General features: G+C 49.9%; 1 protein-coding gene and 1 pseudogene across 1 annotated transcript in view; both read left to right on the top strand.

Annotated features, from left to right (window-relative positions):
• TMEM242 (transmembrane protein 242) overlaps positions 1-15,682 on the top strand; it is a 40,093-nt gene extending 24,411 nt beyond the window's left edge. The window contains exon 4 of the mRNA XM_062186974.1: positions 10,845-15,682. Within this exon, the coding sequence (XP_062042958.1) occupies positions 10,845-10,958 (114 nt within the window). The 3' untranslated portion in view covers positions 10,959-15,682. The remainder of the gene's footprint in view (positions 1-10,844) is intronic.
• LOC133757164 (L-lactate dehydrogenase A-like 6B) lies at positions 2,506-3,861 on the top strand (annotated as a pseudogene).
• Positions 15,683-18,315: the final 2,633 nt, after the last annotated feature.

Raw genomic sequence — 18,315 nt, 5'->3', positions numbered from 1 at the left:
ACTCTTGAAAGAAATTGCTATAGAAAGAAGCCATCTAGCTAAGAGTCTTTATGTCCTTGAATTTCATGTTCAAGAACACTTACCTTGGAAAATGATTTGACTGGTCAAAGGAATCATTATAGGAAGAAGGTGGTAACCAACAGGCACCATTAAAACTTTAAGTTATAACGGGGATAAAAGAAATGATAGCTATCACAAATTGGTCCTTTTAAGGATCCTTCTAAAATGTTGGCCACCATTAAATAAAGGTGATCGTTTTAAAAATTCCAATTTTGGGGGCCAGCGCTGTGGCACAGCAGATTAAAGCCCCAGCCTGCAGCGCTGTCATCCCATATGGGTGCAGGTTTGAGTCCTGGCTGCTCCACTTCCAATCCAGCTCCCTGCTAATGTGTCTGGGAAGGCAGCAGAGGATGGCCCAAGTCGTTGGGCCCCTGTACCCACGTGGGAGACCCAAAGCTCCTGGTTTCAACCTGACCCAGCCTGACCCAAATGTGGCCATTTGGAAGACCTCTCTCTCTCTCTGTCTCTACCTCTCTCTCTACCTCTGCCTTTCAAATAAATAAATTAAATATTAAGAAATATTCCAGTTTTTAACTCAACAAAGTGCTACCATAAATCTGACCACCAGTGGGGGAAGAGTTCATGTGTCTGGCGATCTCACCATTTCACATGTGACCGAGCTTGTGGCTTTGTTCCATCTGAATGTGGCATGGAAAATGCATGTCATACTTACTCCCCTATTGCCATGCTTCTCACACCTCGCCTCCCTGGACTGCATTTTGGTGGTAAGAGGAATGAAAATAGCTTTAAAGTTCTGGACATAAATGACTCATTTTATCAGGATTTGGTATTCTAAAACTTTTTTTAATTTTTATTTTTTATTTTTGTGCTGTGAAGGCTACTTGTGTCAAGGAACCCCATTTGGGGAGAAACAAGAGGGAGAGCTTTGAGTAGCCATTATTCATTCAGAATTGTTTCTAAGTGAAAAGACAGTACCATTATTTTTGCTGGGGCTCGTAGCTAATTGGGTTTATTAGGGTATGCATTTCATCAGATGCAAAGTTGACATCTCCTCAGAAACCTGCAAGTTCACAAGACTGCACAGGAGAGAAGACATAGTGATGCCATGTGGTACTAGCCAGCTAATTTTGCTTCCGTATTTTAGTCAAAAATTTGATCCATGCATTAGTTAGCATTTACCATTTTAAGGACATTTAGATATTGTCATAAGAGATAGCTTCATTTTAATAGAGGACTAAATCATCTTTCTACATGAGAAAGTATTTTTCGTTGGGCCTCAATCCTAGGCTTTCCCTTGACACGAGAAAGACCTAGCATCCCATCCCTGACTTTTTAGTACTGAGTTTTAGTACTCAGCCCTTTCCCCAGTTGTGGGTTGCGGTCAGTGGAATCCTTTCAAAAGAAAAGGCCCTTCAGCAGTGCCCTGGGAAACAGTGCAGGAGGTACTGGAAGACAGCACATGCGCATTAGCATGGTAACCATGCGTATGGAACCTTGTTTTCTTTCTTTTTTTAAATGTCACTTATTTGAGAAGTGGAGAGGGAGAATACTCCTATCTGCTGGTCTTCTCACCAGATGCCTGCAGCAGCTGGGGCTAGGCCAGGCCAACACCAGGCTCCAGGAACTCGACCAGGTCTCCCACATGGAGGGCAGGAACCCAATGATTTGAACCGTCATGGCTGACTCCCAGGGTCTACATTAGCAGGAAGCTGGAGTCAGGAGCCACAGCCAGGAAACAAACCCAGGCACTCCTGCTCCTCTGTTTTTCTTCTGTAGTTAATGAAAGCGATTAAAATGGCATATACTAGAGATAGAAAACTTGATAATTCCAGAGATCTGGATTGGCCTGGTACACTTCTCAAATACTGAGAATACAGGTTTGGGGCCGGCCCTGGCCTGAAGCGCTGGCATCCCATATGGGCACTGGTTTGAGACTCGGCTGCTCCACTTCCGATCCAGCTCTCTGCTGTGGCCTGGGAAAGCAATAGAAGATGGCCCAAGTCCTTGGGCCCCTGCACCTGTGTGGGAGACCAGGAAGAAGCTCCTGGCTCCTAGCTTCAGATCGGTGCAGCACCAGCTGTTGTGGGCAATTGACGAGTGAACCAGTGGATGGAAGATATTTCTCTCTCTCTGCCTCTGCGCGCTCTGTGTAACTCTTTCAAATAAATCAATCTTTAAAAAAGAAGAAGAAGAAAAGAAGCTCTTTCCTATCTGAGTCTGAGCATCCTGGAGAAGGTGGAAACCCGCGTGGGCGCAGTAGCAGAGTTGGGGGTGGGTAGGGTTGCTCCTGCGCAGTCGCAGTAAAACGGGGGGCGGGGCCCGCACAGGGGAGGTAGGGTGAGCTGCCGGAGTCAGCAGGTGTGTAACGGTTTCATGGCAGTCTTGATTCGCGCCTCCAAGCTTCCCTCCAGCAGCCATGGACCGGGCTGTGGGGGTCCTGCGGGCCAGCCAGAGAGCGCAGCGGCGGAAGTGAGTTTCCTGTGCCTGGCGATGGCTGTGTGTCCCATCAGGCCATGCCTCCCGCTCAGGGTGGCCGGGCCCCTCACTGCCATGTCTGAGATGGCGACAGTGAAGTGTGCACAGATGAAGAGCTTCACCTCAGAGGGGCCTGTTTGTCACACTAAGGCCTCCATTATCGGGGTTGGGTCAGTCGGCGTGGCCAGCCCTGTCAGCATCTTGTTAAAAGGCTTGAGTGATGAACTTGAAGGGTGAAACAGTGGATCCTCAACGTGGCAGCCCTGTCATGTCGTGGCACAGATTACCTCGTCACTGCCAACTCCAGTCTGCTGATAGCAGTAGGTGCACGCCAGAAGCAAGGGGAGACACGCTTTGGTTTAGTCCAGCAAAATGTGGCCATCTTTAAATGAACGATTTCCCATGTTATCCAGTGTAGCCCCTGCTGCAAAGTGTTTCCAATCCGGTGGATATCTTAACTTGGCCTGAGAGTTGAGTGCAGATCCTAACAGCCATGTTGCTGGAAGCAGCTGTTACATGGATACTGCTCGTTTCCCTTTCCATTTCTTGACTGGACAAAAGCTTGGTATCCACTCTGAAAGCTGTCAAGCGTGGGTTCCTGGAGAGCACGTAGGCTCAAGTGTCCACTCCTGTGTGGAGTGGAGTGGATGTTGCTGGAGTCTCTCTAAAGGTTCTGAACTCAGATACAGGAACTGATCGAGGTCCTGAGCAGTGGGACAATGTCCACAAAACAGTGGTTTCCAGTGGCTATGAGATTATTAAAATGCAAGGTTATACATCTCGGGTCATTGGCCTGGCACTAGAATATTTTGAAGGATCTCGGGAGAATACATCCAGTTTCTGCATAATTGAGCCTGTCTGGAATAGAGGAGTATTCCTCAGTGTTCCTTGTATCCTGGGAGAGAATGGTATTTCAGACCTTGTGAAGATCAAGCTGACCCCTGAAGAGGAGGCCTGTTTGAAAAAGAGTGCGGAAACACTTTGGGAAATTCAGAAGGAGCGCATGCTTTAAGGTTGTCTAAAGCCACCATTCTGAAGAGACTAAAGAAGAGGTTGCAGATATGGGATTGTATCTTTTGGGTAAACTTGAACTCCTAAGCGTTGGTGGAGTGTCACCCTGTTTAGCCCTCCAGCTCTCTGATTTAGCATCCAGATCCTGGATGATACCTATCTAATTCCTAAGTGACTATCAAAGAAGATATTTTGGTACCGTTGATGTACCAGTACTTGCCTTATAAATGCATGAAGGTTTTTCAAGACACTTGTGGAAATGGAATTAAAAGGTTTATTTTGGTGCCAAAAGTGTTGAAATCTATGCAATCAGAAACTTTCAAAAAAATTCATGGAAGTTGCGTAGTATGAGAAAACCACGCATTATTTCATTTTCGCAGCGGCAGCTTATCCTTTAATTCCATTTACATAAACTGATTGAGGTATCCTCGTGTAATTGCCATTTGGTTTAAAAGCTGTTTATTGTGTTACAGAAATTCTCATTCTCCTTAAATGCATACTGATCCATTCAGGCTGGTTAATCCCTATGTTAACTTATATACTATTTAGAAAAGTTGAAACTTTCTCCACAGTGTAAAAATAAAAGTACATATGTACAAACACAACTACTTTCTGTAAGGAATTCATCTAGGGGCTGCCTTTATTCCCCTGGGACAGCGTATCTGCTGGACCATTAAGAAGACATGACGCATGAGCGCTGGTGCTGTGGCCTAGCAGGTAGAGCTGCCACCTCCAGTGCCAGCATTCCATATGGGTGCTGGTTTGAGTCCTGGCTGCTCCACTTCCGATCCAACTCTCTGCCATGGCCTGGGAAAGCAGTGGAAGATGGCCCAAGTCCTTGGGCCCCTGCATCTCTGTGGGAGACGTGGAAGAGGCTCCTGGCTCCTGGCTTTGGATCAGCTCAGCTCCGGCTATTGCAGCCATCTGGGGAGTGAATCAGTAGATGGAAGACCTTTCTCTCTGCCTCTGCCTCTGCCTCTTTGTAGCTTTGCCTTTCAAATAAATCTTAAAAAAAAAAAAAAAAAGACATGACTGTCTTGGGCTGCAGCTGTGTGTAGATTGATTGTGTTCATGTGTGCCCGTGAATCAGAGGCATTAGGTTGAGATGGAAAACTAGTAATGACCGGATTATAGCTGTTAGAAAATGGCCATGGGGGGGCGGGGGTGAACCAACAGAAATGGAAGACCTTTCTCTCTGTCTCTCTCACTGTCCACTCTGCCTGTCCAAAAAAAAAAAAAAAAAAAAAAATGTCTTATTGCAGTAAAGTGGAAAACTTTTATACCAAGAGTTCTGACTGAAGTAGTACAGGAAACATCCCTAAATTTTGCAGTTACCAAAAATTGTTTGAATGAAATCATTTTTTATTTATTTGAAAGACAGAAAGACAAAAGAGAAAGAGAATGTTCCATGCTCTAGTTCACTTTCCAAGTGGGCAAAATGACTGGGGCTGCACCACATTGAAGCCAGGAACCAGGAACTCCAGTTGGGTCTCCCACGTGAGTGGCAGGGGCCTAAGCACTTGGGCCAACATTCCTACCTTCCCAGGCGCATTAGCAGGAAGCTGGATAAGAAGCTGAGCAGCTCACCTTAACCCTGCTGTGCCACAACAGTGGCCCTGAGTGAAGTCACTGTAGAACTGCCTTTGAAAACCAGGCCTGTTAGCACATTAAATCCAGAAGCATGTTCTACATTGTTCTTCCTGGGCTGGGTCTTAGCAGAGTGGGCCCTGGCTGTTGCCCGGTTTACTTTACATTAACAGAAAGCTTTTGCTTTTGAATTGTCCTCTATTGTTAATCACTGTTATAAAAATTGGCCACTTTAATGAGTACTTCAGGGATTGTACTTCTCAAAAATTTACTTGTATGCTTTTTATTCCTAAATCAATTGACTTCACTACGAATTACAAACTTTATGTATGTGATACAGGAAAGGTTTGGTTTCAGAGAAGTGAGATGCTTATCTGACCTTTACTTAAATGATAGAAGGTGGGAGCCAATATTTAAAAATTCACATTACCCTTCCTTAATGCAGTTGAAGATTTAAATAAGTAATACAGTATGTTCAAACACATCTTAGCTCAGGATCCGTGTGGGTAACATCTGCACGGTGAATAGTATTACCATCTGTTCTTTAAACCAAGCCAGTCTTGCTTAGTTGAAATTTATGAAATGGACTTGGGTCAGCAATCTTCCAAAAAAATGACCTTTTACCATGCTGGTGAGGACTCCCAAACTATCCCACTGCCCTGATTGGCCAGGAAGATTGAGTGGGAGTAGCGGTGCCGCGTTCCCTGACGGCGGGAAGAGTGTGGTTCAGCTGCTCCAGGAGACGAGAACTTTTTAGAGTTCAGTTGCTGAGCTCCTGTTTCCTCTTAGCCAGCCCATGAGCTTTTGTTCCATTTATTCAAGCCAAGTTAACACCCTGCTGAAGGATATCAGCATGCCTATGTCTGTTTTACCATTCTGTTCACCCTCTGGGTCAGCCAGCATAGTCTGGGTTATGCTGAAATAAAAAATCTCCAATCTGTGCCTTAAAAGAACAGAGGCTGATTTCTTGTATAAAATCCAGCGCTGGTTTTAGCGGCTCTGCACACGCATGCTCCTCGGTGTCATGCTGAGGCCCTGGGTGCTTTGATCTTGGGCACTGCTGCAGCAGCATGTGTCCATGGTTGCTGTGGAGAGCGAAGAGAGGCCCAGAGACTCCAGCTCCTCGGTGTCCAGCCTGGAAGCAGCAGATGCGTGTGTATCCCCCTCACATTTCCTTAGAATGATCACATGGTGGCCTGACGTGAATGAGGCGGGGAAGTTTAAACAGCCCCCTCCCCATATCCAGAAGTAGGTAAACAACAGTCCTGTAGCTGCCAGACCATTCAGGGAAAGTGGTCACTGTTGCAAGAAATAGATGCTTTAAAAACCTTTTTTTTTAAAAAAAAAAAAAATATTTACTTATTTGAGAGGCAGAGATACAGAGAGAGAAGGAGAGAGAGAGAGATCTTCCATCTGCTGGTTCACTCCCCAAATGGCTGCAGCAGTTGGGCTGGGCCAGGCCAAGGCCAGGAGCTTCTTCTGGGTCTCCCATATGGGTTCAGGGGCCCATGAACCTGGGCCATCTGCTGCTTTCCCATCACATTAGCAGGAAGCTGGATCAGAACTGGGACTCGAACTGGCACCCATATGGGATGCCAATACTGCAGGTGGAGGCTTAACCTTCTACGTCACAGCATCGACCTCTATGAAAACTGGTGCAGCAGTGGATGTTGTAGAGGTACTTTGTCTTTCTGTGTCATAGAACCAACACAGCTGTGGAGAAAGTGTCCTGGACGTAGACAGTTTGCTTAAAAGCCGCGTCACTGTAACCTCTTTGACTTCTGTTTCCCATATATTAAGTGGTGGTCATAATTTCTGCCACATAGAATTGTGAAGATTAAATGATAAGTAATGCCTGACCAGTGCCTGACACACAAGTGTAGGATTATTACAACCCAGCTGTGCTCTTTATCTCCTGGTATCAGAATTGTGTGGTCTTACTCTGTTTTGTCATGAGGCTAAATTACCAGATTCTTGAAAATTACTGTTGATGCTGTAATCATTGACCTACCCAGAGCCTTGTTCATCCAGGACTGAAGTTGGTAACAGTGCTACACTCCTGCAGGTGAGGAAATGGAGCTAAATAAACTGCTCCTTGGCCAAAGCATTTCAAAACTCAGAGTTTTTAATTACAATAACTGCCTGTTTGTTAGAGTGGGCGCTGTAAGGGTTTTCTGGGATTAATTGAATCAGGGGTATAGCCTGAAGCATCTCAGTAATTCCTCGGCACACCATATAATAGACCAGGCATTTTCAAATTCGTTTTTTTTTCCCTGCCAAGTTATGCCCAGTAAGTGTGCAACAGTGTCCCACGTTGCTCGTTGATAGTCAGGTCTGGCTTAGCCAGCTATGACATGGAGCACTTGGTTTCGTCTCTCTAAGCTCCCATCACCGTATCCTCAAAAGGGGATAACGTTTGTCCCACGTGTTGTGAGGGTTGAATGGGAAATACGCCTGGTGCAGAGTGATGACTCCAGGTGGCATCTACAGTTAATGTCACTGCTGGCATACTGGCTGTGTGACTCTTCAAGAACTTCAGAAATGTGAATGAGAGCAGTGTGATTGGAGACATCGTGAATCTGCCCTGTAGAACCCAGTCCTCAGGATGTCCGTATTTGTGACACATGTTGCACATTTCCTAGGTGTCTTGGCCATCTGAGCACTGCTGTCTTGGACAGTGGCGCTTTCTGGTAATAGTCCGGTCCTGTTGGACACTGAAACGTCAGGCTGAAGGTTGAGGTTCTGGGAGCAGCAAGATGCCCACTGCCTAGGGACTGCCATTCGTGCCCTCTGGAGTTGTGCAGGGTGCAGCCCATGGCTAGAAACAGCAACCCTGTGACCCACAGCAGGGAGAGGTGCTCCCTGGTCACGAGAGCTACAGGAAGAGTTTGAATTTTGAGAAATGTTGCAGGGTAAAACAATCACTGGATGGGGACTCCAGTTCCCAGTATACTCCATCATCAACAGACTTTTGGGGTTTGGGGTAGAGGGGCGATTCTATGACGCTAGCTGTGATTATTGTCATGGAATTGAATACATTTCCTTTATAACCAGAGTTGCTAACGTGCACGCAATACTAAATCTTTTTCCAAGCACATCTTGAAGCAGGGGAAGAATGCTGTTGGCCTGTTGGTGGACTTCCATTGATAAGACCAGTACTTTTCTGCCTATGTCGGAAATGGATAGAGCAGGGGAGGTGAGGGATGTGGTTTTCATTGGTTTTCTGTAGGATAGTTCAAGCCTAAAAACCCTCTGTGAAACCCCATTGTCTAAAGCAACGGGAGGCCCTGTGCATAACATGTTTGCATACTGGGTTTCCATATCCACAGTTTGGAAACCAGAACAGGGCTACGTGGGGTTCTTACCTCGCTGTCCTTGGCCGCTCCACGTCAGTCTGAAACCTGCCTACTCCTGGTTGGCTGTTTCTCAGGTCTGGTTCCAGTGTTCAGTAACTCAGTGATGACCCTCACTGATGGCACGAGTACGTAAGAGAGCACTTGGGACACGAGGCCGAGGGGGAGAACGGGGAGTGTGCCATGCTGAAATGAAGCAGCCGCCCTTGGCTGGCCTCCCCGGCCTCAGCTGTGTCTCCCAAACTTTCCCCCTTGGCAACTGACCGATTCCATATCAGTGAGAAGGGAGCGTGGAAAATGATTCTGTCCGTGTCTTGGCTGACATGCCATTTGAAGACAGTGTCATTAGGCTCAGTTGTAGAAAAATGTAGGCAGCACATTGTAAACCATGGCCGGAGAGCTGCTGGTTTTTCAACTATGAAAGTCTGCAAAGCTCCTCAGTTGGACAAAGCAGTTCTTTTTGTGACCCACGCTGGGCATGCGGCATCTGTGTCCTCCCACTCCTGCCAAGTGCGACTAGTGCTCCCCCGATGGTGACAAGCACAGACACTCTCCCCAGGGACGCAGTGCTGTCTCCAGTTGAGAACCTCTCCTGAAGGGTCCATGACAGTGCAAACCAGAGAGCTCTGTGCAAGCGGGGTGCAGGGAGACACATCCCATGGGCATGTGTGTCTTCAAGAGGAGCTGCTGCTTCCAGAGCATGGAGCTGGTTGGCACAGGCTCCCTACAGGCTGTGGTATGGATGTGGATAACCTCACCCATCTTCCCGTGTCACAATATTTAAGCCCAAATGAGAGATAATTATGGTACTTACATGCTCAGGGGCTTTGTTTGTGGACTGCATCACACATGTTCTGACCGTGCTGTAAGGATAACATCATCTGTATGGAGCACTTGCCATGTATTTGATGCTGTGCTTTTATACGTATAACCTCCCCTAATTCCCACAACTCTGTGGCAGGTAATTATCATCTCTGTTGTACATGTGTAGAAACTATGGCTTAGCGTGAGCCGCCTTCCCCATGGTGGGGCTGAGATCTATACAGAAGTCCGTTTGCCACCAGACCCTGTGCTGACAGCAGCAGTGCTAGGACTGGGGTAAACGCCCCAGATTTACAAATTCCAACAGGATGCAGCCCCTGAGTTTGGAAACAGGGAAACGTTCAGTCTCAAGTTGACGTAAATAAGAATCAACATAAAAAAATAAAAAAACTAGCCCGCTGTGGAAGTAACCATTAAGACTTGCATGTTGCTGCACAGTCCCATCAGGGAGATCTGTGTCCTTGGGAACGTATGTCTGGGGTCTGGCTGGCAAGAACAAAGAGCAGCACCGGCTGTAGGGCTGGGGAGATACCATCTTCAGAGCAGGACCGTATAGACTTGAAAGAATGAGTCAGAGTATGGGACTCACGCTGTCTGATACAAAGATTGTTCCATAATGCCAATCAATGAGTGTCCCTACCCTTAGGGGGGTGTACAAGTGACCCACACACTAGAGGCATGCTAGGATCCCAACCCCCTGTTCTAACTCAATTCCAAATCAGCTGTTACTTGTGAAACCCTTACTTAGATTTTTTTCCACACTGTCTGGCACATAAGAACATTTTGGTTTGTCTGCCATTCATTGATTTTCTCTTTATTAAAGCTCCTATTAAGTTTCTTCTCTCTGTCATCTCTATGGCTCTGAAGTTTTTTTAGCGACCTAAGTATATTCATTTGGATAGACCTAAATCCCATTCTCAGTTGCATCTTTATCTAGAACAGTATGCACTGTTCTTTGGACAGAAAATCCACCTGGGGGTAGGAGGGTTGATGATGTAGGACGTGTTGCTTTTCATAGCGAAGTTTTATGTTATTTAGCTAATAGACTTCTCATGGAGTGAAAGGTGTGTTGACGGCTGGCATTGTGGCATAGTGGGATAAGCCACAGTCCACAGTGTCGGCTTCCCATATGGGTGCCAGTTCAAGTCCCAGCTGCTCCACTTCCAATCCAGTTCCTTGCTAATATGCCTGGGAAAGTGGCGGAGGATGTCCCAAGGGCCTGGGCTCCTGCATCCATGTTGGAGACCTGAAAGAAGCTCCCGACTCCTCACTTCAGCCTAGCCCAGACCTGGCTGTTGTGGCCATTTGAGTGGTCAACCAGTGGATGGGAGATTATCTCTCTCTCTCTTCCTCTTCCTCTCTCTCCCCCCTCCCCAGCTTTGCGTTTCAAGTAGATAAATATTTTTTAAAAAAGAATACCAAGGTGTGCTTTTGTCTGGGTAGCTGGAATGCAGCCCTGGCCTTTTGCTCCTTTGCTCTGCCCGTGAGCCAGGAAGTATTAGCTGGTCAGCAGAGTATTACCTGGGTATTTTTCTCTTTTAACATTCGATGCCTGATTTTTTTTTTCTCTTCTAGTTGAAAGACTTTCGAAGTAAAATGCAATCAATATTTCCACCAATTCCCAAGAACTCGCAATCAGCTGCTGAGTGGGAGGAGGCGTTGAAACCCAAGGGAGATGGGCACAGATGAGCGCAGAACAGTGCTGCACAAGAGGGCCTCGGAGACATCGCGGCAGCCGGGGGTCGGGATTGGGCTCGGCTTCAACCTCGCACACTGCTGAGGACCCGGCGGGATGGGAAGCACTTGACCCGCAGCCTGTGTGTGTGTGTGTGTGTGACCCGCAGCCTCTGTGTGTGTGTGTGTGTGACCCGCAGCCTCTGTGTGTGTGTGTGTGTGACCCGCAGACTGTGTGTGTGTGTGTATGTGACCCGCAGCCTCTCTGTGTGTGTGTGTGTGTGTGTGTTGGGAGGGTAAGATTCCCCCCAAGTTCAGACTATTTAAAAGTAATAATTACAGGAGTAACTTCCCTGTGTGCAGGGATCCAGAGGAAGTGATTCTGCTGTTGACTTTAACAGTTGAAACCAGATTTCATGCCGGACAAGTTTGTAATACAAGTGCTGGGAAGTCTTTATCCGTAGACCCCTATTGCAGGAAGGCTCAGTGCATGTAACTGAATTATTTTCAAGAGCCTTTCTTGACAGAATACCACTGTCAGAACTTGGACAGCTTCATCCCATCAGCCAGCCTCGAAGGGACAGGTTAGGCAAATTCTCTCCGGCAAATGAGTGTCCCTGCCACCCTGGATGTGGTCTTTGACATGTAACTTGCACACACGTGCCATTTATTTACCATGGCCCCCCGGATGGAGCTGAGAGTTCCAGAACAAGAAGCAGTCATGGTAACCTAGGAAGGTACACTTGGGCTGAGATAATAACGGTGATACATGGGTATAAAATGTGCTTTTTTTTTTTTTTTTTTTTTGACAGGCAGAGTGTACAGTGAAAGAGAGAGACAGAAAGGTCTTCCTTTTGCCGTTGGTTCACCTTCCAATGGCCGCCGCAGCCAGCACACTGCGCTGATCCGAGGGCAGGAGCCAGGTGCTTCTCCTGGTCTCCCATGGGGTGCAGGGCCCAAGCACTTGGGCCATCCTCCACTGCACTCCTGGGCCATAGCAGAGAGCTGGCCTGGAAGAGGAGCAACCGGGACAGAATCCGGTGCTCCAACTGGGACTAGAACCCGGTGTGCCGGTGCTGCAAGGCGGAGGATTAGCCTAGTGAGCCACGGCGCCGGCCTCAAATGTACTTTTTTGAAAAGATGTTCTGGGTCCCTGAAAACTGAGAGTTTGTACTTTGGCTTGAGTTGTCCAAGTCAGAAACTTAGTTGACCCCTATCTTGAATACTTGTTTTTTTAACTGAGACCACTTCAACTTACATGATTTTTGAGAGCGAGACCTAGAAAGTGAGCCCCCACCCACTAGTTCACTCTCCAGTTCACCAACAATGGCTACAGCCAAATCCAGGAACCAGGAACTCGGTCCCAATCTCCCATACGGGTGGCAGGAACCCAGTTAACTAAGCCATCACCACTGCCTCCCAGGGACTGCATTAGTAGGAAGCCAGAGTTGGGAGCCAGGACCAGAGTTGAAGCCGGGGACTCTGATGACGGATGCAGGCTAAGTGCCTCCCCCGTCTTATATACTTCAACCAGCAAGTCACCTGAGCACTGAGCCTTACTATGAAGTGTTGGGACTGCCTCCTCAGAGAAGCTGCCGTGGAAAAGGCTAGCACATACCCCACCCCTCGCTGTCCTCCATGACATCAGTAAACATGGGGACCAGTTCTACACTTAGATTAAGTTTTATAAAAAAGAGAAATACTTGAATATGTCAGTGTCCAAAGAAACAAGCTCTGGTTGGGTATCCCTTGTACAATTTCTTATCATTGTGTAGACTCTAATTAGTCAGCAATAGGTTTAATAAAGTACATTTGAAATTTCTGTTACAGTGAAACCTTTTAGTTGGAAGGGAAAATTTGTAAATGAAATGTCAAGTGCATAATGTAACATTTTTCTCTAGACACTGTTACCCTGTTGAAATTGCTGTATTGTTAATTGAACAGGTGTAATCTGTGTCTAGAATTTATATGTAACCTGCTAAAAACCCAAGACTAGAAGGAGAGTATTGTGGAATTTATCAACACAGATGGAGGAGCAAAAACTCTCCTCCCATCTTCCATGTGTAACCAGTTCTCTGCTGAGAGGTTATTCCTAGGGGCTGCAATTGTGGCTTAGCAGGTAAAGCCACTGCCTGCAGCACCAGCATCCCACATGGGCACTGACTCCTGTCCCGGCTGCTCCATTTCCAGTTTACCTCCCTGCTGATGGCCTGGGAAAAGCAGTGGAAGATGACCCAAGTCCTTGGGCCCTTGCACCCATGTAGTAGACCAGAGTGAAGCTCCTGGCTTCAGCTTGGCCCAGACCTAGCCATTGGAGGCATTTGGGGAGTGAACCTGCAGATGGAAGGTATCTCTCTCTGTTTCTCCCTCTCGCTGTGTAACTTTGCCTTTTAAATAAATATATATATATTTTTTAAAGTGCTTCCTTGTGTGGCATGCCTGTTTACAGAACCCCATCCTACAGGACTTCTCTCGCCTTTGATGACAGGAGACTCCTGAGGATGACTGAGTCAGACTCCCTACAGTAGGTACCGAGCACAAGCCCCCATGGCATGGTAGAAACAGGAAAAGGGAACAAAGATGAAGAGCTGGAAAGAAAAGCAGTACAACTAAAGTGTTTTCCTGCAGTCACACTCAGATGACAGAGGACTTCGTCCTGTGTGTGTTCCTCTTGTACCAGAGGCGTAGTGTCAACTTGGTTAACAGAAAGGAAAAATGGCCAGCAGATGATGTTCTTCATGTGAGGGGTCAGTTCCTGGGTGTGGCAGAGGCAGTGGCAGGGAATCCCAAGTCCACCTTTGCTGTCTATGTTGGGTAGAGGACAGCAAACATCCTCACTCTTCTCTCTGGAGCATACAGAGCTGTAACCACCCTCTTCTCCAAGATGGTGGCGGCTAAGCACACCATCACCTGGAGGCAGCGCCAGCCACCTCTGCATCCTGTCCCAGCCCAGGTAAGGATGTGGCTTCCAGGTGCTGGGAGCCGAGCTCCACACAGAGGCTCAGCAGCCAGAGGAGCTACAAAAGCAGTGGTGGGCAGAGCGTTTGGCTCCCGAGGCCCCGGCTTCCTGGGAGGGAACACCTGTGCTGCTAAGTTACGGCTTGTAAAATTGCATCCCAGGGCTGAACAGCCTGCAGGTGGAAGGTCGGAGGTGTGGTGGCCCCCACGCTGCCTCACAGTTTATCCCTGGGAGACTCGCAGGCTCTAGGGCGGGGGATGAGCCGTGGCTGCCTCATGTGGGCCTGCCTGGCCAACACTGGCACCCCTCTCTCCTGTCACTCTTAGTTTTACTTTCACGGGGAGTGTGGGATGAAACTTGCAAATTAAGCCTGGCAACAAGTGGAACATGGAAGAAATTAAGGGGTGGGAGGGAGCCCATGGGAACAAAAGTAATTAAAACCCACTGAATTCGGCCACTTCACTGGGGGCACAATTTATTCTCTCCGCAGCTTGGTTGGAGGAGAATGTTTATTTTCACCTCATTTCTGTGTATTTCTTTAAAACAAGTAGTTACAAATAAATGAAATCAGGCAAACTATAAATTCAAGTAGGTTTCCTAAAACAGGGTCACCCATCTTTGTCTTGTTCTTTATCATTGCCAAATGGGGAGTTTTTCCTTTCGGCCAAGTATCAGGATCTCTGGTGCCCAGGCTAGACCATGGATGCTGTGACTGAGGGAGGAAAAGGACCCTGCCCTAGGAAGTGAGGCTGACGGCCCATGTTGTCTCCGGCCAGATAACTCGGTCCTGGGGACATTGAGAATCGCGGTTGCCAGAAGCACATGTAGTGTCAGTGTCAGCAGAGTGACTTAGTTCTTAGTATCTTCCTCACATAGCTGGATCTGGTCCTTTGCACCATTACCATTTGATGAGGTTGCTCGCTTACTTAAAAAAATCATAAGAAAAATGGGCAAGGACGTGTTTAATTGTACTTGACGACAGGGCAAGGAACTCTCCTAGGCAGCTCAGGCAGGGGGAGTGGGCGTGTGGCACGACCAGAGCACCTGCTACCTGCCCATCTGAACTCTCCCCAGCATCCGTCCGCACACGGCCCCGACAGCTCCCAGGCGTGGAGTGGTTTCCAGCTCTGCAGGTCACGTCCAGGGGCGCTTGTGAGACATGCGGCTCTGGGCCTTGCTCGCCAGCTGCCAGGGTGACAAGGACACGTGGACAAAACTGAGTCCTCATGGAGCCGGGCCAGGTTTGAAGCCTGCCTTTTCCTCTCCCGACTGGATAATGGAAATGTGTTTGTTTAAATGTATTTATTTGAAAAGCAGAGCTATACTCCCCAAATGGCCACAACAGCTGGGGCTGGGCCAAACACCAGGAGTCGGGAGCTTCTCCCAGGTCTCTCCACGTGGGTGCAGGGACCCAAGCACTTGGGCCATCTTCCACTGCCTTAACGTTAGCAGGGGGCTGGATCAGAAGTGGAGCAGCTGGGAAACGAACCAGCAGCCATATGGGATGCCGACGTCACAGGCAGCAGCTTAACACACTACGCCACTGTGCAGATTCTTGTGTTTTTATCTTACTGTGTCAGTTCGAGTCCCGGCTGCTCCACTTCAAATCCTACTCCCTGCGAATGCACCTAGGAAAGCAGGTGAGAAAGGCGCAGGTCCTTGGGCCCCTGCACTCCTATGGGAGACCCAGAAGAAGCTCCTGGTGCCTGGCGCCTCAGCTCCGGCTGAGGCATTTGGGAAGTGAACCAGCAAATGGAAGACCTCTCTCCCTCCCCTGTCTCGACCTCTCTCTCTAATTCTTTCAATAAAATAAATCTTATTTTTAAAAATGATTGTGATGAAATATCTGGAGAGGGCCCCTCAGCCAATCTACCAGCTCCGTTTTCAGAAGGAGAGATGAGGAGAGGGTGCAGGTAGGTGGGCTTCACCAAGTGGAGGTGAAGTAGCACCTCCTCTTGCCAGGAGGGGGCGCTGCCCAACACATCAACTTGCACCCCAGCTGTCCCTGTGTCTTCCGCATGTGTCCCACAGAGATGCTCCCTGCAAACACGAGGCTTCTGAGCTGGGGTGGGGGTGGGGTTCAGAGTTCCCACAGGTGGGTGCTCGTTCTGGCTTCTCAAGATGCCAAATGATGGTCGAGGAACAGGAAGGGCTGGGCTGAAACCGCAGGCTCGGGTGAGACCCTGGGGGAACACCCCACCCCTGCCTGGGACACGGGCTTTCAGGACCGAGCCAGGCATGGGAGGGGTGAGGTCCTCACCGGGAAGAGGATCCAAGTGTGCGGGGGGCCATGTGGTACAGCCAAGGGCCCAGGACACTGACCTCCGCCTCCTCACGCCTACCCACACTGCCGAAACCCCGCAAAACGAAACACAGAAATGAGCAGCTGGTTCCCACGGCGAGGCCTGGGCTGCAGGGCTCCTAACTCCCGGTCCTCTGACGGCCCCGTGCTGTCGCCAGCTCTGGCCCACCGAGCAGGAAGCAGCAAGGAAGACGCACACCCCAGCTACAGGCCGGCTTCCTTGTACGCCCCCCGAGGAGGGGGCAGTCTCATTGTGTGACACTTGGCCGCTGGAGACACCTGGCCGCCGGATACCCGGGCCCCTGCACGTGCCCCTCGGGGGTGGCCACCTCCCTCCCTCCTGCCTGTGGCATCGGCTCCTGCTCTTCTCCGCCGTGGACAGTTTTAGTCTGGGACTAAGATGGGGGGGGGGGGGCACAGAAATGCCTTGGGCCAGCTCAGCTGCTCTCAGAGTTGTTCTTCATCAAAGAAATCAGACAGAAACCAGCTGCCGGCTTCTTCCCTGGGAGCCCACTGCACCCTAAAACGCCCGGTGGTTGCCCGTTCTAGCCCGTGTGCGCCTTTACTGTCAGCTGCCACGCGACGTCTGTGCTCCTCCTCCAAGCTAAGCCCACCGCCCACTACCTGGGGTGACGGCAGCATCTGCAGGGAAGCAGCGGGCCTGAGAAAAAGCTTGGGACTGCGGGGTTCCTGCCCGCCCTTCCGGTACTCCTGTGTGGCACCCCACACTCTCCACACCTGGGCTGTACGCACTCAACTTAAACCAGCTCTCTCAAACACATGGTGGCCCACCCTGGGCAGCTGCAGTGACAGGATTATCCCAAGCCACACTGACCTAGTCCCTGCCCCGGCCACCTCACCACCTGAGCCTGGGAGCCCAGCGACACACCTTGGCCAGCAGCAGGCAGGCCAGAGGGAGGCCGGGGCCATCTCCAAGGACCAGGAGCTCGGTCAGCGGCCCGAGGAAGCGTCCGCCTGTGGCTGCCTGTGCACACCGACTACACACTCCAGGTTCCCTCGCGTCAGCGGCAATGTGGCTAGAGTGAGTTTCAGCCTCCTTGAGGTGCACGTGCGTTGCTACTCGCTCCTCGGTTGCCAGAAGTGACCCCAAGCCCCCTTTTGGTCCAGTCTCTGGACTCACCCGGGCTTGCTCCATCTCCTCATCCCGCAGAATTTCCTTTCTCCTCCCACACAGGATACCCGGAAAAGCTGGAAGAGAATTTGATTACCGCAACCCTGGCCAGTCCTCCCGCCCAAGCAGGTGGATCCTGGACCTGATGTGACCTCCCAGCCCTGACTGCTACCCAGTGCTCTCCCTCCCACAGCACACACCTGGGGCCACCAGGCAGGCTCCTGTGGGAGCACACGCCAGCCTCCCAACTCTGCCCACTGTTCTGCTACCCAGCAGGTGGGAGCCTCCTCCAGCTGGGTCCTCAGAGGCTGCACCTGCTGGTGAGCCATGCATCACCAGGGACAGTCACCGCTGCCACCCTAGAACGCATCTGAGCTCTCAGAGGCCGCTGGGCACCTAACAGGGACAGGGAAGGCAGAGATGCCCTGGGAGGGTGAACAGGGCCCACTGGAGATCCAGTTCCAGCACCCCCAGCAACCCTGCCTGGATCCACGGTTCTCACCCCTGGCTGAGGCAGAACTACCTGGAAGTGAACAGTTAAAACACAGACCCACTCCCAGAGCTTCCCAGTCAGCCAGCTTGGGTGGGGCCAGAGACACTGCAATCTCCCAGGGACAGTCTGAGAGCCGCTGCCACCTCTGTCTGTGGCGATGGCACCGGCAGCAGCGCATCCCAGGATCGCCTGTTGGCTGCCAGCTCACGTGCTCCCACAGTTGGCTGCAGTAACCCCTCCCGAGTCAGCAGTGGGTGTCACCCTCTGACCTCCCCCCAGGAGGCACCCCCACTCCCTGCCAGGAGAGGAAGGGGCTGTCAGAGATGGAATGAGGTGGTGCCTGCTGGGAGGAACAGGCAGGCAGACACGTCGCGGCCAGGGGCACACGTGGCACTGACCAGACAGCCCTTCCTTTCAGAAGCCCCAGAATCACCAGGGAGCCTGGTGACTGGGGCCGTGGAGGCTGTGGGTTGTGGACTGCACATC

This window comes from Lepus europaeus, chromosome 3 (assembly GCF_033115175.1).
Source record: "Lepus europaeus isolate LE1 chromosome 3, mLepTim1.pri, whole genome shotgun sequence".
Lineage (NCBI taxonomy): Eukaryota > Metazoa > Chordata > Mammalia > Lagomorpha > Leporidae > Lepus > Lepus europaeus.
The sequence above is the reverse complement of the archived record's forward strand: the minus strand, read 5'-3'. Positions and strand labels throughout refer to the sequence as shown.